At 48.1% G+C, this 23903-nt stretch overlaps 1 protein-coding gene across 1 annotated transcript in view; it reads right to left on the bottom strand.

Moving 5' to 3' along the window:
• The window catches only part of LOC102572496 (diacylglycerol kinase beta), a 138436-nt gene extending 134277 nt beyond the window's left edge, over positions 1 to 4159 (bottom strand). Inside the window, exon 1 of the mRNA XM_019489894.2 lies at positions 3819 to 4159. Coding sequence (XP_019345439.1) covers positions 3819 to 3885 — 67 coding nt within the window. The 5' untranslated portion in view covers positions 3886 to 4159. The remainder of the gene's footprint in view (positions 1 to 3818) is intronic.
• Between the last annotated feature and the right edge of the window lie 19744 nt (positions 4160 to 23903).

The raw sequence follows: 23903 nt of genomic DNA, 5'->3' as shown, positions 1-23903 counted from the left end.
CTTTCTAGGGTATACCCAAGAAGAGCACCTTATCAGCATAGTTGAAAGATCAGGAGAGGGTTGTGTGACTGCAGCACCTGCTGTCACAAGTGCCATGGAGGCAGCAATGTTGAGATGCTCTACAGTGGCCAGGCAATGAAGGTCTACTGTCCTACCAAGCTCAGGGAAGGTCTTTGAAGACTATCAAGCCCCAGACCAAGTCAGATGGCTAAACCTGTACTACATGCTCTATCCCTGTATGGTAGACCTAAAGCCCTGCTACAAGACAGAGCAGAGCAAACCTAGAGAGGCCCAGGAAAAAGGGTATGGGGGTATACAGACTCTTCTACCACTGAAATGGAAGGGGCTTATGACTTAACCAGAAGGACCTCTCTGCACCAAGAGCATCTCAGCGGCCTCAGACCCCAAGGAAGACTGTTAGCCCAGGGGACACGAAGGTGGACAGCTCTGCATTCTAGGATGAGTTGAGGTTGTGGCGGGCCAGTAGGGGGCGCTCCTGCGTTGAGCTGCCCACCTCCCTGTGCCCGACCACCTTCCAGGCTCTGAGTGCCTCCCTTGAGGAGCCTCACGTCCAGCCGACCCCTTCCCTGGAGCACACCCGCTAGCCTGGGGTTCCCGCTGCCACCATCCAAGGCTCTGGACTCACTTCTGGCTCTGCGCACCTTGGAGAACACAGGCCTGATTGTCCAATGGATACTAGACCCAATACCAGCACTTGGGGCACTTCCCCAAGTCAGGGGCTTATTAGGAAAGTCTCCCTTAGTCCGCAGACCTAAGGGGCCTCCTCAGCATAATTTAGACCCCTGTAATTTATGGATTACAGGGGGTAGGACAGAAACAGGGTAAAAGGAAGAACAATATCAGAGGAATCCCAAACAGCAAACCAGGGTGGCTGATGGTAGCCTTTTAAACATGCATCTGAGTTACTGTAAGCTAAATATCTAGTCTGATCTCGAGCAGCTTACTCACACGCATCATCCAGAGGTGGTTGGAGTTTTCCTCTGGAGGCAGGCCACTTTTGGAGCATGCGGTGATGAGGAAAGAGCAAGTTTCAGATGGTGAAGCTCCTCCCCCAGTTTCAGATTCACCTGGATGACCGCATGGCCAATGGCTGCCCTTCTTCCTGGCCCGGGCCTTTTTAAAACCTCTCTGACCTCAGCAGCCCGGTCCAATCGAAGCTGCCAATACTGGCCACAAGCCAACCAATCTACCAAGCATCCCTGGCTACCTGGGCCCATGCGCAGGGCCAGGCTTTTCCCCCCTGCCCAGGTAACCAGAGCATTCAGGCACCAGGCTTTTGTCATGCAGACCAGGGAGGGAGATCCCCGCCCTGAGGGATTCAACACCAGCCTCTCACGCAGGCAGAGACAGGTCTCTGGAGAGGGGCACCAACGGTGGCATTTCTGCCACAGAGGTTACAACGTTACACTGGCCCTGAAACTACAAACAACTGTCACTCACTGCACCACACGAAACAAGAGGCGATGCCTCTCCTGTAACATAGTTCAGGGATCAGCACACCCCCCTAGCTGATTTGAATCTTCTCTTCTCCCTGAAGGGATGTGAAACCACATATTCTACCTCCCAGGACCCTGGCCTAACCTGAGGTGGGGAAACGTGGTTCAGATTCCTACACTGAATCATACAGGAAATGGATTTGCAGTCCAGCACATGTTCTAAACCCTGGGTGATTCTTAATGTCCCACCTTGTATGAAATATTAGAGACCCAAGTCCAACTCCCTTTCAGGTGGGTGCTCACACAATTGAAGTTAGGCACAGAAAGGGCATCTGCGGCCAACTTCTTGGATTATAGACCCTACTCCCATCTGTGCAACACATGTTGCTCTTATGAGCATACTCAGAAGAGATCTGCTCAGCCTTTTATGCTCTGTTGTGACCCTAACCCATGCAGGGAGGCACATAGCTTCACGTAAGATCCCAAAAACATACAGCTAGCAACTCTTCAGAGGAGGAAGAGAATGGGCCTCCCATGTGGTAGGCCACCAGTCTCATGTTTAAGGCACTTGCACAGGCAGTGAGAAACCTGCCCACCCCACCTTGCCAAAGGGAGTTTGGACCTACATCTCCTGCTTCCTTGCAACATGCTCTAAGCCCCAGGCCACTGTCTAGGCAGGGCCAAGCGCACTTTTCACCCCTCCTATTAAAGATGACCCAGAGGGAAGAATATGTGGGGCCAGGAGGGCAGCAAAGCACAGAAAATATGGTTCAGTGAGCTTTGCCCTGCCTCAGCAGACTGGGCCCTGGGTTTTGGCATCTGCCTCCAATTGCGTGTCTGCTTTTTGCCTTTAATAGTCATTGGATAAAATGGAGTAGCAGTGCAGTAGTTAATAATACTGCATCTTTTTGGCTAACTGTGGGCCACTGATCTCATCCATGCACAGCTTCCCCCCTCTCCCAGTGCCAGGGCCTCAAAACAGTCACAAGCTTGAATCTGCCAAAGTAGGGAGTGAGGAAAAACAGGGGAAGATGGAGTATAGGCTGGGGGAAATAAGGGAGGTGATCTGGTCAAGACAGTAGGAAACACTAGTCTAGGGCTCTGCCTAGGGATCCTCTGAGTTTCCCTAGCCACCCTCTCAACTGGTACAGTTGATGTCAACATTCACCCTGCCTGATGCTAGCTCTGCTGTAAGCAGGAAGGCCTATACACAGGAGTAAATCAGTGGGTGGAAACCAAAAGCAAGGGGTAGCTCCCTAGCAGTGATACCCAGCGGGTTCTGCTCAAGGGAGTAACATTACCACTGTAGCTGTTCCCAAGCTGAACTTCCACTCCCCCCTGCAATGGAAGCAGAGTTCGTTTCAGACTCACATCGTGTCATCATTATTGTGGCTATCAAATATATTTGGGAAGGCTTAATCCCCCAAAATGTTCTAATGGGAGTTGGGTTTGTGGTTCCAGGAAGGGAGCTTGGTGGGGCTCCCTGGTGCAGCTAACCTGGATTACTCATCTCGGATCCACATAGATTGAAATGCAAAGGGAAGGAACTGCCAGTGCCTAAAAGGAGGAACAGCTGTGAGAAGTCTGAAGGGGCTAGTGCAAGAATAAGTGCACTAAAGCTACTGTATATGCTGCTGCAAACACTAGAGATATTGTTGCTTAATCAGTGATGCAGACGCCTAGTAATGACTTTAGACTGGCCCCATAAGATTTCATCTTGTTGATATGGTTTGTTGTGGGGCAGGGAAGAGATTTGCCCAGTCAGCCCCTGTCTCTGGGGCTGAAGGAGCAAGGTTTATGCAAACTTTACGTAAGAATAATGCACAGGGCAGTTCTGATGAGTTCTTTGTGATGGACAAAGCTGAGAACGACTTCTGCCAAAGAGTGGCAGGCCTCTCCTCACCCTCTACACATGCTGTTGCAGCCACACATGTGGATCAAGTGACCAAAAGCACCTCAGGTCACTACCACTTTAACAAACATAACCTGTCTGACCTGTGACACTCAGGACTGTGACTTGGGACAGGCCAGACCTCAGCCCAAATATGCTGGAGAATCACAGAGGTACACGTTCGTTTGCTCCATGGAACACAGGTTACTGGTAGCACCTATAGGATATATGGCAGTGCCTCATAAAACCTCCATGTGCACGTTCCCTGTCTACAGAGGTTCTGTACCATGGGATGGGCTCTGGGTACTGCCACCATGAAGAGGAGAACATGAACTGTCTTTGCCTTGCACACAAATTGTGGGTGACACCCCTGGCCATTGAGCTCAGGAGCACTCACCCTGCCCCCACACAAGCAATCCATGATGATAGTAAAAATGGCAACAGAGCCAAAGAAGAGTCCTGGTACTTACAATCAGTGTATTGCTGGAGTTGAGCAAACTCTGTCGGACTGAGGGAGATCCACACACCATCACTCATTTTTCAGGTGAGCCCTTGGGAAGACCAAGTCCACAATAAAGGGGGAATAAAGATCCACAGCAAGGGGTTGTCTTTGGAGCTAGGAGTTGTCTGGGTTCATTGCTGTAGTTCCATGTCCACAGTGTCACAGGGAGCAAGGTACATACTTCACATCACCTCCAGGGCTAGCGCTGAGGTCTCTTCTTTCACAGACATCTTCACGACCATGACATGAGTGATTCCACGAGGACAAACTTCAGAGAAGCCAAGCGATGAACTCTACTTCATTGTCTTCTCTCCTAAAATTATAAAGACATGCAAGCAAGTCAATCACTTACAATACCTGTCTGCTTCCTTCTCAATTGCTCAGGCATGGACAGACAGGATGTTTACCCTAGTGTAACCAGCATGAAACCAGTGTTAAAAAAAAAAAAGAGGGACAGATTAGCTGTCGTAACTTTGACCAATCTAGTAAAGAATTACCCTTGAAAGAGTAAAACTCTATAGGGATACGTTAGCCGGTTGAAGATGATATCTGTCCATACCCATCTGGGGGTAGCCATTAGCCGAGGGCAACAAGGTATTATCTTCTCCATGCTACCTACAGGTGTGCCACAGTAATAGCATCCTACTGCATGCAGCTTACCTTGGAAATAGCTGCACATCTGTACAGTCCTAGTCCCAGTTTTATTTACATGAGTGTTCAAAACAAAAGTAAAATATATTGCGGTACATAAGTACTCGAGGGGGGTGGTTTAATCAGAGATGATCCTGCCTTGAGCAGAGGGCTGGACCACATGACCTCGTGAGGTCCCTTCCAGCCCTGCTCTCCTATGGTACTACATATTCATCTGTCCATGCCATCAGAGGAATGAGGGCCACACAAGAGTTTAATCAAGGCACAAGCAGCCTGCTGCTTAAACACAAGTAGTCAGCTGGAACTGAACCCATTTCAAGCCATCCTGAAGAGTGAAGCAGGAGAACAACAAAAGGGAATTGGGACAATAAACCCTAAAGAGGGAACTATCTAGTGCAAGCAAGCAAATTCTTGGTTGGATCTGATGACCAAGTAAGTTGAGTATTTTCCAAGGACCTATGTGAATAAAGCAAATACCTTCTACCAAACTTGGTTGTAATTCATGGTTCTCCAATCAAATCAGAATGAAAGGGCCTTGTTTGCTCATGGCTTGTTCTCTCATTTTATCTGGATAATGAACACATTAACCTGGACTTACAGACACTTTGGCCATAAAACTTTAAAAAGACCTGTGCAAATGCCAAAGTTAATAGGTATTGGTATACGTGGGGGTGGAACACTGTAGGTACAGCAGGGATTTCAGCTGCACAGCCAGTTTTATAATGAGGTGCGGAGGCTGACAGCATATCCGAGTGGTGTATGAAGGGATGGCTTATCTGGAGCAGAATGTACAGAATCAAATACTTCCCTAGGGAGGCATGTTTCAGCGTGTGTCAAAACTAAAAGAAAGGTTATGCGTGTCATGCAACTAGTGACCATCTGACATGGCAACTTGGTCAAATATAGCAAATTTGGATTCAAGCTTGTACCAGGTTAACCAGCTGAAGGGTGACATTTGAACTGCAGCAAAACACCATAGACATTCTTCAATTCAATTCAGATGCATTTTACATTGATTGAACTGAAGGGTTCCCACTGGTTGAACAATCCCTAAACCATTGCCACTTTATATACAGACTACGCCAAAGATGGCTACCACCTTCTGGTATGTTACGAGGGCATCTCAGAAAGGCAATTTCAAAATAAAACCATTTTGTGTGCAATGAGTGGGAAACTACTCAGCAGGGGGAACACTAATGGTGGCACTGTCAAATGTACTCATCATTCATGCCTATGGAGAGAGATGATATGGCACAGTAAACGATCACTGAATATGAAATGGTTCTATTGTGAAATTGCTGCTGCTTTCTGAAGCACTCCCATAGGAAGTCCTGTTCTCATACAGAGCTGTTTAATATAATATTATTATTTATTTTGATCTTAAAATAACTAAAAAAAAGAAACATGAATCATTACTGCCTCTGTATTTCTGACTAAAGCATATATACATTTTTTGAGACACCCTCTTGTGCCCCAATCCCATCTAGACATTAGCTTGAGCATTGAACTGCACAGTCCAGCCAGCTCTACTGGGCCCTACAGCAAAGTGGGATAAGGGGACTGGGATGGGGGGCAACAAAGAGTCTCCAGGAAAAAATAGATATACACACTTTAGTCATCAGGAGTACAGATGTAGCAACTGACAATGATGCTTCTTGTTACCTTAGAAAGTGAGACGCAGCATTTACAATGCATGCTGTTGTAGATGGTCAAAATATCCATCCTGAACAGCCAGACGCTCAAAGTGACACACATGTCCATATACATCTTTTACTGCAAGACACTTTGTATTATTATTTTTGTATTATAATAACCATAATCAACGTTATCATTATTGTCATTATCATCAACATCATTGTTATTATTTGTTACGAGACACCTTGTATTATTCTGATTTCTCCTCCTACCAAGCCTTTCTGTACTGAATCTCTATCAGGGGGAACACCAGGATGTCAGTACTGTAGCCAAGGCTCATGAGCACCCTGCAGGTGACCAGAAATGACTGTTGCATTGATATTGAGGTGACAGAGATGGCTAGCTACCAAGAACAGTGCAGGGTTTGTTTGCCATCAGAGTTCCTAGTCCAGCAGGCCACTCGGACAGTAGCCAGTTCAGACTGCCCCAGCAATATGTCAGACAGAGTGTGGTCATGTCTAGGAGCTGGGGACACTAACACTGCTGTCTGGATCCCTCCCACTCTCCAGCCATATACAGAGGCTGGGACCTAATCCTTCTTCCACACTGAAAGATGATTGCCAGCGTGAGGAATTTCCTACATCTTAGAAAATGGAAAATACCAGTACAATCTGTAACCTCTCACTGGCAAGAAGTACTGCAGAGCTCCCATTCTACTTACTTACGACTTAAATTTCCCAGGGAAAATACAATTTGATCTGAGCAGAAAGGACAGCACTATTAATTAGGGAAGCGGGAGGTCAGGAAGCCTTGAAGCCAAAGATGACCTAAACAAGTGGAAACTCAAAGATCATGCCTTCATCTCTGACCTTGGGAACAGATTCTAAGCTAATAACAGCTTTTATGAAAATCTAAATCAAAAAACAAAAAGAAAAAAAATGAGGAGGAGGGAAGAGAGACGAACAACAAAGTAGCTTCCAACAGCACAGCCCCCAGAAAACTCTCTGCCACAGAGGAAATGTCAGTGACCTCCTGGAGGTGACAGCCCTGCTGACAATCAATGTGCAGATGTGACAACCTGTTAGTTCCTTGGCTTAAACTGATAGACTTGGGGGAGAAATATTTGGGAAACATCTGCTTTCTAAGAAGGTGCATGCAGCAGTCTACAGAGCCATTGTCTAGGAGAAAGGTGAGGATGACCTTAATTTTAGGCCCATTTCCCTGACAGATGCTGAATGTCAAGTTCAGCAAGTCTCATTTTACTAGAGGGCCAAATGGGTGCAGTGGGATTTGTGAGACCAGGAGATTTTGGGTGTCCCTGTACTAATCTATCTTGAAAGAAGCATAGCTGAGAGCATGCCACCCTAGTCCCTTTCCTGGGGTGTGGAACGTGCTCACCTCCCCTTCTCTTCTTCATCAGGTGAAGGTAAACTAGCCACCCAGTTCCTGGGATTCCTCTGAGCTATCCCTGGAATCCCATGACTCGGAGGCTACAAGAGATCAACTGAGGGCAGAAAGGCCCTACCTACCCTTCCAGGGCAAAGCTGTCCAAATAGCCAGTGATTCCTTTAAGGGTCTGCTCGCTCTGAAACGCTTAACTGATAAGTGATATCATATCCCCCCATAAGTGAATTTGCATGTAATGCATCCACTGGAGTGGCCAGATCTCACAGATACAACCAATATCTACAAGACTTCTAGAGCAAGCATTTCCTTGAAAGGTTTTAAGGACTGTTTAGCACTGCTTTTCAGGTGGGTTGGTGCATTTCTGCATCTAATCGCATAAACTAGATTTTCCAAACAAGCAGAATGTCTCTTCCTGCCGAAACGAAGTGGAATGTTCTCCCTTCCGTCTGGCCTAAAAGCCAACCTACAGCCTCTCTCATTTTCCATCACTCAAACAGATTCCCTTTTTGATCAGCTTTTTTGCAAAGAGGAAGCTCCTACCTTCCGTTCTCTCTCCACAATCCATTAAAAAACGAGTGGATGGAAGTAGACCTCCAAAATGTTCTGGTTTTACAATCTCATTTTCCACATCTTACCCAATGTCCCCATGTCTGTTTCTTGAAAATCCTATCCAACTTGGGAAGAGATATCAGGGGTGGGAGATGGGACAGCATTTCACAGCACTTCTAAAACTTTGTCAGTTTAATCAGAGGGGGGATGGAAATCTTCAACACCATAATCCTTATGCTTCAAGCAGTGGTAGATATTTTCAGTACTGCATGTAGGTAGGTACACAACCAGATCAAACTGAACATCAGCTTTAGTGGAGGGGAAGTCTGTAAATATTTACATAATTGAACAGCTCCACTAAGTTCCACGGGTCTATGTTTGAGCGCTTCCAAGGCATCTAAGCTAGCATCGAGCTCTTAGGAAACATGAGGCCAGCAGAAATGGAAGAAATAAAGCATTCAGGGGAACATTCAGAATCCAGATCTTGCAGTACAAGTCTGCAAGGCATGAGAACTGGCCCGTGAGACTGACTGGTCTATTGTTTTTACTGAAGAGGAGACATGGTAGCACACCTTACATCAGACAATGTGAACATAAACCAGTCTATTAAAATTCTGCAAGGGGAAGTATCTGCAATCAAAAATAAATGGAGGATCAGATTTTTAGAAAGGTTCAATGCACTGAATGCAGAACAGGGGCAGAGTGCTCTGGCCTGCATTTAGGTATGCAAGAGAGCACTAGTCTCTGGGGGAAAAAATCTGGCTCCACATCAGAGACAGATACCTGGCATCTACCACTGATGTCTCCAGGTGCTCACCACTACTTTTGATCCACCTGTCTTTTAGTAACCAGAAAAGACATTATTAGTCCACAGAAACACTCTACAGAAGCCACAAAATGAATCTGTCTGTGTCTCTGGCCACAACAAAAAATTCATCCTTGGAAAAAGGAAAGTCCTGCTAGTACTTTCTGTGTGCAAGCCTGTCTGCTCACTCTTCTTGGGGACAGAAGAAGTAGGCAATTAAGGAAGGAAAATTTCAAAAAACCAAGAAATGCCCAAATTTAACTGGATAAATTATTTACAAAGAATTCATCCAGCATCAGGATGTTGCTCCAGAGTTGGCATTCAGAGAGATTTGCCTAAAATGAATTTGAGTAAAGCTTCTGGTTTAAAACATATCTCTAGATTTTCTCTTCAGACCTGGTGAGCCCCTCCATGCCCTCTCTGTGGCACCATCTAGTCCGACAGTCAAGAGCTCCAAGCTTTGACCTGAGTTGGCAGTTTGCTTCACGGGAAGGTGGTATTTAACTCTCAGGCAACGGACAGAAGAAACGCTACAAAGATAAAAGCTATCCAATATAAATGTGCCACTTACATGCATCTTTTTGTCCCTTGACCTTCATGCACAACAAAAATATCGGGGGAAAACAGCATTGTTCCCAATGAGGCATGAGACCCTGAACAATCAGCCTAGGCTGAAGTTACTCAGCCTAGGAATCAGCATTAGCTTGGAAATACCCAACTCTTTAAGCTCAGCGTTGGAAGAGGTCTAATAATGGACTAAGTCTGGGCAGTGGCCAGAATGAGATGCAGAGGGAAAAACTGCATCACAAACTGCAAAGACGTCTCTTAAAGAATATTACACAGGGATCCCTGCTGACAGAAGCACATTACAGTGGAAGGCCTAATTCACCACTGGAAAGGAGGATTACAACATTTTGCCAAGATATAAGAAGGCTGTTGTGCGTTCTCAGTAGTGTGGGAATCTGCTAGCAACAACATGGTCCGGACTGCCTGCATCTGCTCACCTTTTCACTGCCCTCCCCCTTTCATGTGCTAATAATCTAAAGAATTCTCTTGTTGGGCCAAGTGCTTGGTTTCCAAGGGGAGGTGATTTGGAAAACGAATCACCCTTTGAGTCACATATGGGCAAAAAAAGTCACTCATCCAGTTGGGACAACTTGAACGTACAGGTTTTACCCACAGTGTGACCCTCTCAGGCTGGCTTGCTCTCACCAAAGAGCAAAAGCCCCACCCTGTGGCTATCAGTTGCAAGACTCCTACTGACTTCAGTAAGAGCAGGATGGGACTCTGCACAGGCTCTGCACTGCCTGTGGTGCAGCGTCTCGCTGGGACAGACCAGCTTCCTCTTGTAAAAGTTTAATAGCCGTAGACACTATTGCTGCTCCGCAACTGGCTCAACTGTTACTGTTTTCCCTTCATAAATCATAAGTAACATGTGTCCAGTTAACATGAAATAAACAAATCCATGAATAAACGTGGTCCAGGGCTCCAATACACAGTGCTATCAGGCTCCAGGATGGAAGCGTGACTTCCACGATACAGCCCCAACACCTCTGATTAAACCCAGAGTGGAGCAGAGGATCCCATATCGTGTGCAAGCTTAGACCAGAGGGGTTTGAGGAAAAAAAGGACAGGAAAGGGGGACAGTTCCCAGATGTCAGGGCTGCAGCGATTCCAAATAAACAGTCAAGTTCTGAGAGCTGCCAAAGAAAACCATCGTTGCAGGGAAACATCTCAAGAGTGAGGGAAGCATTTTTGTTGCCCCTGTGCTGGATGCTAATAGGTGAGAGACAGCCCCAGGGTGGCACTGCTGTTGTTGAGGAAGCATACAAGCTAAAAGCCCTTGCATGACCTACCCCACCGTGCCGTACCAGATGCCAGTTAGATGCCAGACCAGTCCTTCTAGTCATTAACTTTATGGCACCAAGGAGCTGCAATTTGTGGAGTGTGGGTGGAATTTCAGCTTGGATGCCAAATGTCCTGGCTTCTGGCAGAGTTTAAATGCATCCTTAAACCTCTGGAAAATAGCTGTTCTTTCCTTTTACCCCTGGTTAGAAGACAATCCTTACTGGAGTACCACTGCCTGGGAGTAAGATGGATCATGTAATATGCTTGCTCTGCACTAGTGTTAGATTATCTGAGAGCAGTAACAATTACCTACCATCCTGCTTCTCTACTGCTGAAATGATATGTTAGGCTTATAAGGATAATGTGACCTGCATTAACAAGATGGTCTCCACCATGGATGGAGTCTATGATCTGAAATGCCAGATCTGAAGGTTAAACACCCCACTTCCTATTCTACCTACAGGGTTCAGGCTTCTCTCCCCCAACCGGTCACCTGTTTCTTCCGCTCCTAAATAGACACATGCAAAATTTTCTATCCAACTTTTTTTTTTTTTGGTGCAAACTGCTTATGTGATGCCACCAAAACATTTGGTAAATCTGTGGCAGTTTCACTGAATTGTGTGCTCTGGGAAAACGGGGATCTGAAAACAGAAGATAAAGTTCAAATGTTTTCTTTTGCTATTTTTAAAATAAAATATTGACTTCCCGCTATTTCCCAATACCTTTTAAACTCACCAGGCAGAATTAAAAAACAAAAACAAAAAAACCCGGAAAATAAATGCTCAAGATCTAAGACCTGAGAAAGGGTACCTGATGTCCAAAAGCTTGTCCAACAGCTCTCCCAACTATATAGTTGGTCCCATAAAAGATATCACAAAATATCCCTGACGCTTGTACACTTCCTGGATTATCATGGTGACAACAACACTCCAACCCTAAAGTGGTTTGACTCCCTGCCAAAGTAAAATCTGACTTTTGATTCCCAGAAAAAAAAAACCCACAACATTTTTTTTCTTATTTTAGCTTGACCTGAAATGATTTGGGGAAGGGGGTCAGCAAGCCAAAAAATCCATTATTTGCATTTTTTCTCTCAATTTTGTACTTTCAGTCAGACTGCTTTGTATGCCTGGGATGACCTGATTGATAGCATACAGCAAGCCCGTTCTGTGAAGATAGTCAAAATATCATCACCATTTCAACAGTGAAGGTAGAGATGGAAAGCTATGGGTAGCCAGGAAGAGGGGAAAATTTGCAAATTGGGACACTGTAGGGGTTTTTCCACAGCCATTTTTGGAATAATGAATGCAATTTCCTGCATTTTAGATTGGGGGGGGGGGGGGGGGGGCGCCGACAGGCTCTCTGGAAACCCAGCTGCTCTTCATTTGGCATTCTCCAAATTGTCACTGGCAAATTATATTCTATTAAATCAAATTTGCTTCTCTCTAAAAATAGCTCCCCTACTAGGGTTACAAATAACATCAGATTACTCTGACTGAAGGAGATTAACAAGAAAACAATTCATCTTCCCCCGGTTCTGCCTTGTGAGTTTGACAGTGCTTTGCCCGGTTGGTTTTCGGCAGCTACCCTGCCCAGTCATTTCTCCCTTGTTTGTGTGGGTTTTCCACAGTAAAGTGACACAGAATAAATGCTTCTGAGATAGCAATGTGCAAGTGCAAGACTATAAAAACTGCCGAGGGAGTTGGAGGGCTGGGAGGCATTGGCTGGAAGCGCTGCTAAAACTCTCTTCGTGCAAGTGATTGGCTTTCAAGTCCCTTTAATACACAGGCTTGTCTCAACCCCCCTGGGCTTCATTCACTCCTGCATTTCCCACTGGAAAGAGAAATCACATTAAAACACTCTAAAAGCACAATTGCAATGCCTATCAACACCATCCCTCTCATTGCAGCCCCCCCTACCTCCCAACAGACACCCTTTGGTTCTTATATCACCCACGCACGCCTGCCCCCGCTCACCCATCGCCCCTTCCATGCTAATAGCAATTGAGCCTTGCTCCCTATTTTCTACTCTGCTCCCTTATTTTTCCTCTTCACTCTGGCCACTCTTTGAGCCCACCCCCAATGCCAAGCATCAGCGGCCTCCGGTTGTACTTGCACCGGTGAAAAGGCCCTTCAAAGGTTCCCAAGTCGAAATTCTCACACTGCTGGCAGCGTCCTACTCGAGACAGAGAAGACCTGGGCTTCATGGGGTGATTCACTCCTGTGCCAGGCCCGTGACAGGCTGTGAAGTAGCTGCAGTACTTCCCCTGGCAAGCCGAGCTGGCACCTAGGCACACAGAGCTGGTTCGGCCCCAGGCCAACAAAGCAGCTCAGGGCTGAGGCACACGGAAAGGGCAGGGGGGAAGTTTGCATGGGGGCTGCCACCGCTCTGTCTCTTTGGTAGACAAAGGGCGGGCTTCAGTCTCCCACTGTGTTAATAGAGGATCTGGCACAAATATCAAATCCACATCTGGAAACAAATGTCAACCCATGCCCTCAACTCCCTCTGGGACACACAGAAGAGGACTGGTCTTCATTGCACCCTTTAGCATCCCCCTAATGCCCGTTCCCTCCAACTCTTCCCTGTATTTATTTATGGATTTACACTCTCCCCTGCCCAAAAGGTTCAGAGCGGCTTATAATAAGCAAACAACTCAGACAGGAAACAACAGCTGATTCTCCAAACAGCCCCCAGCAAAACTTGAAACTTCTAATTCCCCTCCACACCCGCGCACCTCCCTCCTCATAGCCAGATCCAGGATCTTGAAAAGGGGTGAGGTGCACCAGGAAGAGCACACACCAACTGCTGAAACTTCCTTAGTCTGACAAAGGGTTTTTGAACCCGAAAGCTTGCTTAATAAATATTCTCCAACTGTTTGGGTTGGTCTAATAAAAGATATCAAATTCACCCAAGGAACCTTGTCTGCCTATGTCCTTAGACCAACACGGCTACAACCTAAACCCCTCCATCACATATAACACATTTTTCTCCAGTTAAAAAGAAACTAGAAGCTGTAGTAATATCTAGGCCTAGGTCCCTGGCAGTATTCAGTTTCAGATTGAAGCAAAAACAAGTAGAGCTCCACTGGCACGATCCAAGAACAAGCTGCAGGGCTGTGAAATAAGAGCTTCGGTACCAGGAGCAGGGGCAGACGGCAGCACTGCAGAACAAAGGAAAGCTCAATTAGTGGATACAAGACCATTACAAAGAAGAGAGGGTTATTAACACCTGGGGAATGAAAAGTTTAGAAGGGATGAAGTAGATGACAGTGAACCATGAAACCAAACAACCCCCTCGCTGCTGCCTGATTAGAAATGCTGCTGCCACTGCCAGGCAGTTGGTTTTAAGCTTTAGGTGGGGCAGGAATGAAAGGGGGTGCAAATGCAGCAATGCACCCCACCCCCCCTAGATCTGCCCCAGTCTCCTCTATATAAGCAAATTCTCTGGCCAATCCCAACCATACTTCCCTACATCCATTTACCATCCAGCACCCCAGGGCAGCACCAACCCAGGAACACCTACCAGCTCTGCGGGATGGGCAAGCTGGCCAGGTCCTTCCCTCTCCATTTGGGCAGCCAAGAGGGTGCCTGGGCTGGCCCCAGCCCTCCCACAGATGAAAAGGGGATGGAGCGATAGCAACCGTTCTTCAGCCCAGGAATGCCTGCTGGCTTTGAAGGCCTGCAGGCTGGCCAAATCCTTCTCCCTGGCGTTCCTCCCTAGCTCAGGTGTTGTGGCAATGTTTGGTTCAGCCAGCCGGCAGTCCCAAAAGGCATTATCTGCATTCTTGCTGTGCTTATGCTTGGCTGAAGTATAAAGCCTAATGGCTGGCACAGCTCTAAGACAGAAGCTTTGGTGATCCAACCTCCAGACTACAGGCTTTCCACTCAATCAGCCAGCTTTATGTTCCAGCTGCAAGGCAGAAGCCTTCGTTCCAGGGTATCTTGGCTGAGCAGAGGCAGCCAGCAGGATTCACCAGGAGCAAGAGTGCTTCGGAGCTCATGTTTATGTCTCTAGCTCCTCACCAGACTGAGCTAAGTGCTGCATTATTAAATCAGAGTCCTTGCAGAAGTGTCAGGCAGGGACAGCCACCCAGAGCTCCATGAAGCTGGCGCTGGTCGATATCTCCCTGGAGGGAGTGGAGCAATGAGGCCCGTGGAGGAGGCAGGGCTTCCTGCATCTGCTCTTCCTCCTTTCCAGCCAGCGCTGCAGTGGAGGCAGGAGTGTTACTGACATCAGCAACCTCTCCCTACGGCTGGTGGGAGTCAATGCCGCTTTGCTACCTCCATTTTTAAATGCACTAAGAAGTTCCTCTCCCTCATGCAGGCTCTCTCCGACACAAGACACCAAGACCCCTCTCCTCATTCTGGCAAGTTTCCAGTACTAAGGCAGAGTTCCCTTCACCATCTCCAATGGCCGTGAGAGGAGACAGGCTGGGGCAGACTAGGACTGAGGCAGGGAACTGTAGGAATCCCATGCAAAGAGGTGGCCTTGCCAGCTACAGCCTGCAGGCAACAAGACCAGAGCTGCATTTTGGGCACCTCTGCTGATAGCATTTTTTTCCCTTTGTTCAGTGTTACAGACGCTAATGACCTTTGCTGAAGAGAGCCAGCGGCCCCGAGTGCTTTGCTGCTGCACTGAGGTAGCTGCACCATGCAGCATCTGGCTACAGCTATGCTCTTCTGGTTGATTGTGCAGGCCCCCAGGCAGCTGTTAAGGCTGGCTGTGGGATGAGCAGGCTGTGATGCACTGCCTCAGGGAACCAGGCCCCAAAGGACTTAGTGCTTGAATAATTAAAGGCAACCAGTGACATGCCATCCAGATCCTGGCACGCGGTCAGGGCTGGTTCCAGAACATGAGGGAGGTGCAGTTGCAGTCCACTGGCCATGCCTAACACTCAGCCTCAGTCTCCAGTGGGGTGCCAAGATCTACCCTCTGGGCTGGTGCAGCTCAGTTCCAGCGCACTGATAGAATCAGAGACAGTGAGGGTTGGAAGGGACCTTGGGAGGTCACATCTAGTCCAACACCCTGCTCAAAGCAGGACCAGCCCCAACTAGGTCATCCCAGCCAAAGCTTTGTCTAGCCAGGTTTTGTATACCCCCAAGGATGGAGCTTCTACTACGTCTCTGGGTAACCTGTTCCAGCATTTTACTACCCTCCTAGTGAGAAAACTCTTCCTAATATCTAACCTAAACTTCCCTTGCTGCAACTTGAGAACATTGCTCCTTCTGTCAACTGCCACCACTGAGAACAGCCTAACTCCACCTTCTTTTGAATCTCCCTGCAGAGACATGGAGGCTGCTATTAAATCCCCACTCAGTCTTCTCTTCTCTAGACTAAATAAGCCCAGTTCCCTTAGCCTCTTCTCACATGTCATGTTCTCCAGCCCTCAAGCCATTTTTGTTGCCCTCCTCTGTACTCTCTCCAATTTATTCACATCCTTTCTCTAGTGGGGGGCCCAAAACTGAATACAGTACTCCAGATGTGGCCTCACCAGTGCTGAATACAGGGGAATAATCACTTCCCTTGACCTACTGGCTATGCTCCTACCAATGCAGCCCAGTATACTGTTAGCCTTCTTGGCAACAAGGGCACACTGCTGGCTCATATTCATCTTATTGTCCACTGTAATCCCCATGCCCTTTCCTGCAGAGCTGCTGCCCAGCCAGTCAGCCCCCAGCCTGTGCATGAGATTGAGCCGTCCTAAGTGCCGGACTTTACACTTGTCCCTGTTGAACCTCATGACAGTCCTTTTGGCCCAATCCTCCAATTTGTCTAGGTCACTCTGAATCCTAGCCCTACCCTCCAGTGCATCTACTACTCCCCGCAGCTTGGTGTCATCTGCAAACTTGCTGAGGGTGCTCTCTATGCCATCTTCCAGGTCACTGATGAAGACATTGAACAAAACTGGCCCCAGGACTGACCCCTGGGGCACTCCACTTGATACTGGCTGCCAACTAGACATCGAGCCATAGATACCTGAGCCATCAATACCTGAGCAAGAGAGAGAATTTTCAGTCTTTCTAGGGCCAGATGGAGGAAAAAAAGTGCTTTTAGCCTCAGCTGCTACCTGAGCTTAAAGGAACAGTGCCAGGTCCAGCCGGACTCTGTACCGTGCTGTAAATTACAGCCATGTTCCCTTAGTCAGTCCTGCCAAGGGAACCTCATCCAACTGTCCCCAGTGACAAAGGTGGGCCTGATTCTCCACTGCTAGTTACACGTGTCTGCCAAAAGCATAAGCCATTAGTTACAAGCTGGAGTGACATGCAACTGGTCTCTTACCTCTGTGCACAGCAGCACACAGCACAGCGAGGCTCAGTTGCACTGCTGCCATACACAAGCTGCAAGGCAGTGGAGAGTCAGGCTTCCTGTCTCAGTCTTACCCAGACCATTTTAGCCATTGGCTTCAGGGCAAACAAGTCCAAGCAGTCTCGAGTCTGAAGCATCTCAAGCCTGCACTGACCCTCTCTCTACAGGAGTTTTCAGGCTCAGCCGTAGACAATGCTGCGGATACCAGCTAGCCCCAAGTTTTGTCCTTCTAGCCCTATCCCAGCCACCTATATTCAGAAATCACTAAGCCAAAAAAGACCGCTGAGATCATCCATTTTGACCTCTTGCACAGAACAACTTAGAATGCCCCAAATTAATTTCTGATGAATTAAAATAGATGTTAGTACAACATACTTATCCTTGATATAAAAGCTGTCAGTGATGGAGAATCTACCATGGTAAATTGATCCAATAATGAATTACCCATGCTGTTAAAAACATTGCCTTATTTGCAGTCTGAATTTGTTTAGCTTCAACTACTGGATTTTGCAATACGTTTGTCTGCAAAAGTCCATTATCAAGGTACCATTCTCTAGTTAGGTGCTGAGAGACTGATCCAGTCACCCCTTCATCTTTCCATGAGCTCCAGGACAGAGGACAGTGCTAAGAGCCATGAATTCCTGCCCTATCCTCTAAGTCAGGGAACGTGGTAGTTTTCAGTTAAACTTTTCCTCTCCCCAACTCCTCCAAGTGCTCAGCTGACTGGCACAGAAGTAAACACTAATGACAGCTGCCAGGCACAGCTCCCGGGCATATATTGCTTTAAGGTCCATAATCTTTATCCTAATCCCACTTGGGAGCCAAAAACTCCGGAGCCCTATGCAAAACAGAGGGTCTGCAAAATGGACATCACATTACAAGTGGAGAAGGAGGAGGCTGAGATTTTATTGCTGCCAGTGAACGGCATTTTATTGAATTCTGCTCTTGTGATGCTCAACTGAAATATTAATGAGGATCTCCAATCAGTGGCAGTTTGTCTGAAGAAAGAAAACTTCTTGAAGAGTTTGTTTCACTGCCAGATAAAGCCAGCTGATGGGATTCTCGGCCCAAAGAGTATTTTTAAAGTGAAACAATACATCAAAGGGGTCAGCGTTCTCCAGAGCCTTTCAGCGTAATTGCCACATCCCTGCTACTCCAAGAATTAACAAAGAACCAGGCATCTTGTGAATCTGATGCTTAAGAGAATACACTGCCAAACTGAGGTAATCAGTGGACATTATGGGTTGTGAATGCCTTAATTTAGCAAACAACCAGTCTACCAATGGTAGAGTGATTGGTAAAACTTACAATGTGCGGATGGATGGGTTTCAAGGAAGTAGAACAACATGGAGCTCACGTAGTGACATCAGAGCCCAATGCCTCAAGTAGGTCAGAAATGTTTTTCAAGACTCAAAGCCTAGGGATCCAAGCCCTGGTTTCCTGGGGATTTCTGCCTCAGACCACCCCCTGGGAAGGGGAATGATGGTCTCTGCTCGCAGCAGGGCTATGCAACTGTAACACGACAGGAGATCTGGCCCCTAGGAATCAATTTGCATCTGCCTACACATCTGACCACCCCGATGCCAAATTTAGTCACCTGCCTTGTCTCGGTATTACTCTTTGACGTAGGCTGCCAGACGGGTGGAGGGCAGCCCTGGAGGTGCCTCCCATAGGCCCTCACCCGTGTCCCGTCCCTTTCGCAGGGTTCCAGCCTGCCCCTCCAGTAATCAATGGGCTGGCTAGCAGTCCAAATGGCATGGTGGTCCCAAAACAGTCCCAGTGACTCCTATGGAGCAGCCTCACCATAGCTCTGGCCACTCCTCAGACCTACTCACTGCTTACCATCACCTTCCCTGTCCCTGTCCCTGCTCCTGCTCTTTCCAGCTGAAGCTCCCCTCCTCCCTTGCACAGCCAGAGTCCTTCTGCCCAGCACGTCCTGTGGCTGCACTTATATAGCTCGGGGGGGGGGCAGGGCTCCAGGTCTGTGCCAGATGTCTTAAAGGTTCAAGCATGCCTTTTCTCCTCTTCTCTGTAATGGGACCAGGGGCCTCTCATCAGTTGCATGCAACAGGGATGGAAGGGGAGCCTCACTGCATATACAGGGAGGGGAGCTGCCACTGTGGTTTGCTAAGGGCACATCTACACCCTAGTCATTGGTGGTCCTGAGGAGGAGTGGGCTGATGGCCCCATCCCCAAGTCCTACCTGTCCGTGTCCATGAACATGTTCCAGAACTGGATGTTTGCTAGTGAGGCTGCTCCAGGTTTGTCCCCAGTACCTGTTCCCAGGCACGTTGGAAATTGAGGGTTCAGATGGGTACAGAGTACCTGAATAGTGACCTCCCAGCCCCGGAGTGTGTCTGCAGAATTGAGGGGGCAGGTGCAGGCCCTGAAGTGCTGGGACCTGTGGTATAGCTCTAATGAATCTGGTATACGTCCCTGTGTTTTCATAGGCCAGGCTCTGCACCAACACCCCGACCTGTAATGAACTACAGGCTTACCTGCAACTTCCTTGTTGTTCTACAGAAGTGAATCAGGTCCCTTCAGGACTGGCATTTTCTAGCCTGTGAGGCCCATCTTTCAGGAAAGAACATCTATTTTTGTCTTACCCCAGAGAATCCCCCTGATACTGATCTATCCTGAAGCCATCCACCCTGGGGAGGGAGAGGTGGGTATTAGGCATGATAAAAAGGGCAGGTGTCTTTATGGCTCTGAACATGTGCCATCATGCATGTCCTGGCTGGGACATTCCCAAGCCTGCCCCACCTACTCACTCCTGCTCCCATGCTCCAAACCCAGAAATATGTCAGCTAAGCCATCTCTCTGCAACCTCTCTCAAGACACAAGAAGTACCAGATTGTTTGAGATCAACTGGCCCTCTAGCCCAGCAGTATGTCTTTGACAGCAGCAAATAGCGAATGCTTTAGGGAGACAGCACAAGAAATAAGTGTGTCTAGAGTGATCTATCCTCTGTCATACCCTCTCTGGCATCCGAGCTTCTTGTTGTGCTCCAAGTGCCCAAAAATGTTGCCGTGACCAAAGGCAGACACAGTTTGGGATGCCTTCAACAGGAGGATGCCTGTTTGCTTACTCAGTGCCACGGGAACTTCCCTGAAGGGGATTGCTGCTGCATGCATGTCAGGCTGCTGCAAGTAGGGGAAACCCAGGATCAGGCCTCTGAAGCAACAGAGGCCCGACCTGCAGAGCAACGGCCCAAGCGACATTGCTATGCTAGTGAAGCTGATCGGCTGTGCCAGGACACATCCCGCTACTCCCACTCCAAAGACACCCTCCATCTACAGCCTTACAGACACCTCCTGGGTTCTACCTCAGAGCTCACAGGGAGAATTGCATTGCAATGGGAAACATGCACCTGCCAGACACATATGTGCGGATTCACTGCTGTCACCATTTTGTGCATGTGGGACAGCTTCTCCTGTGCAGAGATGGCCTTCTGTGTAAGGATGAACTGTGGGGCTCAGAAGGCTGATGGAGGCACTCCATTGCCACATGAACAGAGAGCTTGATGCCAGATGCACTGCTGGAGAACCCCCAGGGGTGGAGGCAGATCAGGACTGTTTGAAGCAGGGCTGGGCTCTGCAGTGGCCCACAGCAGACAATGCGACAAGCCACTGAGTTAGCCTCTATAGTTCATGAAGGACAAACTGGCCCCTGGCTGCCCCTAAACAAGGAAATCACAAACAGGGTCCCTTCTCTCCCTGCCCTGGCACCATCACCCATGCAGGACAGCACAGCCATGGGCAGCAAGGGGAGAAGACTGTTGGATGGCCACTCTCTGGGGCAGGTGGGTCCCCAAAATATCCAGGAGCTGACTCAGATTAAGCCTTGGTGGTTCATAGCCATATGCAGAGGCCCATTCCTTTTGCATGCACCTTTCTGCCCGCACTGGGCCAAGCAAACTAACGCTCATAGTTTGCCAACTAACGGCCAACTCTTCAGCTAGTGTCAAGCAAGGTGGGGCCCAGAGCTCTCAGCACCAGATACCTGGCCTGGAATTAAACCTCAAGCACCTTCAGTGATGAAGACTGGCCCTTGAATTAAAGCTGGCCAAATACACAATTGTTGGGCCAGTGGCCATAGCCGAAAGCAGAATTTTATTTTTCAGTTGGGGGAGGGGAGGGGGCTAAAATCAGGAATTGTCCAATTGGTTTTCAGTGGAATACACAAACAAAAAACCCCCCAATCAGTTCACATCAACCCAAACCACTGTGTTGTTTTTGTAGCAATTTAAACCCTTCGGCTCCGTCCCCGCCCCCACTCCTCCCACGCACATAGACACACACTTGCCTTTTTTTCTCATTTAAGTCAATTTTGAAGTGAAAACAAAGTTTCGCAAAGGAAAGCTGGAGGGTCTCATTTGGGAAATAGCAACATGAAACCATTTGCTTTGTTTAAACAAATCATTTCATCTACAAACAGATCCAGCAGAGTTTCTGAAATGTTCCCCATGGGGTTTTCAGTCCGTTCCATTCACCGAATCCACCCAAATACAAATCGTTTTGATCCCTTCAACATTGGACTCTTCCAGCAAATTTGCTATAAAGCAAACATATTGCCCTGGTCTTCCTTGCTTGTTTCTGCAGTGGAAATCTATGAACCCCCTGGGGAGACTTTTCTTTGCCCAGTGCGCCAAGCTCCCTGAAGAGCGAAAAAATGGGTGTAACTGATCTGTGCTTCTCCCTTCTGCAAGAAATGGGCCCTTTCTCACCAGAGGTTGATGAGCCCCAGGATTGTGAAAACATGCGAGAAGAAAGGTGCAGGTGGGGAGGGGAAACCTTTCAGATACGGGGGTTGATCCGCAATGTACTGGAATAGGTGGAGGGACATGTGAACATGCTGTATATAAAGAATCAGATAAATCAGAGAGAAGTGGGGCTGGAAGGGACCTCCAGAGGGTCATATCTAGTCCAACCCCCTACCTGAAGCAGGTTCTTCCCAATCCAAACCATCTCATACAAATCCTTCTCTAACCTATTACAAAAACTACACAATCAAGCCTGCCACAAGGCAAAGCATCCTAACCTGCCACAGGTGAATCAGAGGGACAAAGGCAGCCAGTGCCCTGCTGCTACAAGGGTTGTTAAAATGCACTCAAAAGATGCAAAGAAGAGGGCCAAATCCCCGTTACGGAGGAAAGCAAAACCCCTGCAAGTCCCTACCAATCCAACCACAGGGTAAAATTCCTTCCTGACCCCAAAATGTGGCAATTGGTCTGACCCTGAGCAAAGATGCAAGACCCCCTATCCAGGAACCTCCAGGTTTAAGTCCTAGCAGAAGCACTGGCCCAGCCCAGTCAAAATCCTCAGCCGTGATTACAGCCAACACCCAATGCCTCTGAGGAACGCGGAAAAAAATAAAAACTTGACCCATGTAGCAAAAAGAAGGGGGTGAAATTTTTTCCAGGGCTCTATGACACTTAGTACAGCCCAGAAGCATGGGAAATACTACACACCCTCCATCCAGCTCTGCAACCTCAGTAATCCCATGCTTGGTGTGAGTGTGTCACTAGACCCCCAGCAGCGCACAGAGCCCTAGAACGAGAACTGCCAGCCTTGGGGTGGAGCAGCTCAGGCCTTCCAGCTAGGGTGTACCCCTCCGGCCATGGCACTAGCAGATATTCCCCTCTGTAACTGAAGACGTGAAGAGTCGCAGCTATCTTAAAGCTGAACACAAGCTCCGGCGAAGGACAGATAAACCTGCAGCTCCATTACCCCCACTCCCTCTTAAAGCAAACCGTAGCCAACCTGCAAGGGCTGCCAGCTGAGTAGGTTGCTTTCCGATGACACACGAGAATGAGATGCTGCGCTGTGTTACACCCTAAACTGCCATGCCTGGCTTCCACGTGCCAGGTCCCCTATGCTCTCCTCCTCTCCGTGTTATCTACAGGTATGGGTGACTAACAACTATGGCAGTATCTCCTGACTGAAGCAAGCTGATGTGGCCCTGCTCAGTGATGTAACAAAGTTTAATGGCACCTTCTGGCATCGAATGACCTGGCTGTTGCATGTCTGTTTGACGCCTTCCTGTGGGTTCTTCTATGAAAATAAAGTAATTTTTCCTTTATTTAACCCCGAGAGGATCTGCCTTGCTCACATATCAGATTGCCATTGTTTCTATTCATGTATTTTGGACCATGCTGCACCTTTGATTCTCTGCTCGCAGGGTAGGTGGGACACAGCCATAAGGCACTCGCTGACAACCAGCAAGGAGAGGGTTACCAATGCAACCCAAGTGCCAGCATGCATGATCTGGCATGGGAGCTACAGAAGCGGGGTCAAATAGCTTGGGCTTCTCCTCTTCCAGCTTGCTGAGAGCCAAGTTGGACGCTGGTACTTGTCCTTGCTTCGCTCTTGCTCTGGATTTTTTGTGTTATTAAAGCCTCTGGCTTTGGGGCAAGTGAACAGAACCAATTTGGGGCTGTATTTGCTTTCCCTGATTGGTGCATCTGCCCAGTAACCTGTAAGGCTGGTCACGAGGCAAAAGCCACATGCATTTACCCTGGACAGATGATCTCAGACTGGGCGAGAGAGGCAGTAAACACAGACCTAGTCAGCACCATTTTAGTCACCCTTTAAAAGCACATGCGTAGTCAGACTTCACCTCCTCTCCCCAGATACACACACCACCCGTATGCTTCCCACTGCTAACACCAGCCAGGCTCTGCTCCACAATGGACAGCTGCCCCCTTTAGTTTAACTGAACACCAGGACTCAGATATCAAAGGGCTTGTACATCCCACAGTGGTGGCAGGTCCCGACAAGGCTGCAGCCAAGCCTCATGCCTCAGGTATGTCCCAAACCCAGAAATACAGCAGTGAGACCACTCCATCCTTCTCCC

This window comes from Alligator mississippiensis, chromosome 7 (genome assembly GCF_030867095.1).
Source record: "Alligator mississippiensis isolate rAllMis1 chromosome 7, rAllMis1, whole genome shotgun sequence".
Classification (NCBI taxonomy): domain Eukaryota; kingdom Metazoa; phylum Chordata; order Crocodylia; family Alligatoridae; genus Alligator; species Alligator mississippiensis.
This window is presented reverse-complemented; position numbering and strand designations above follow the sequence as displayed.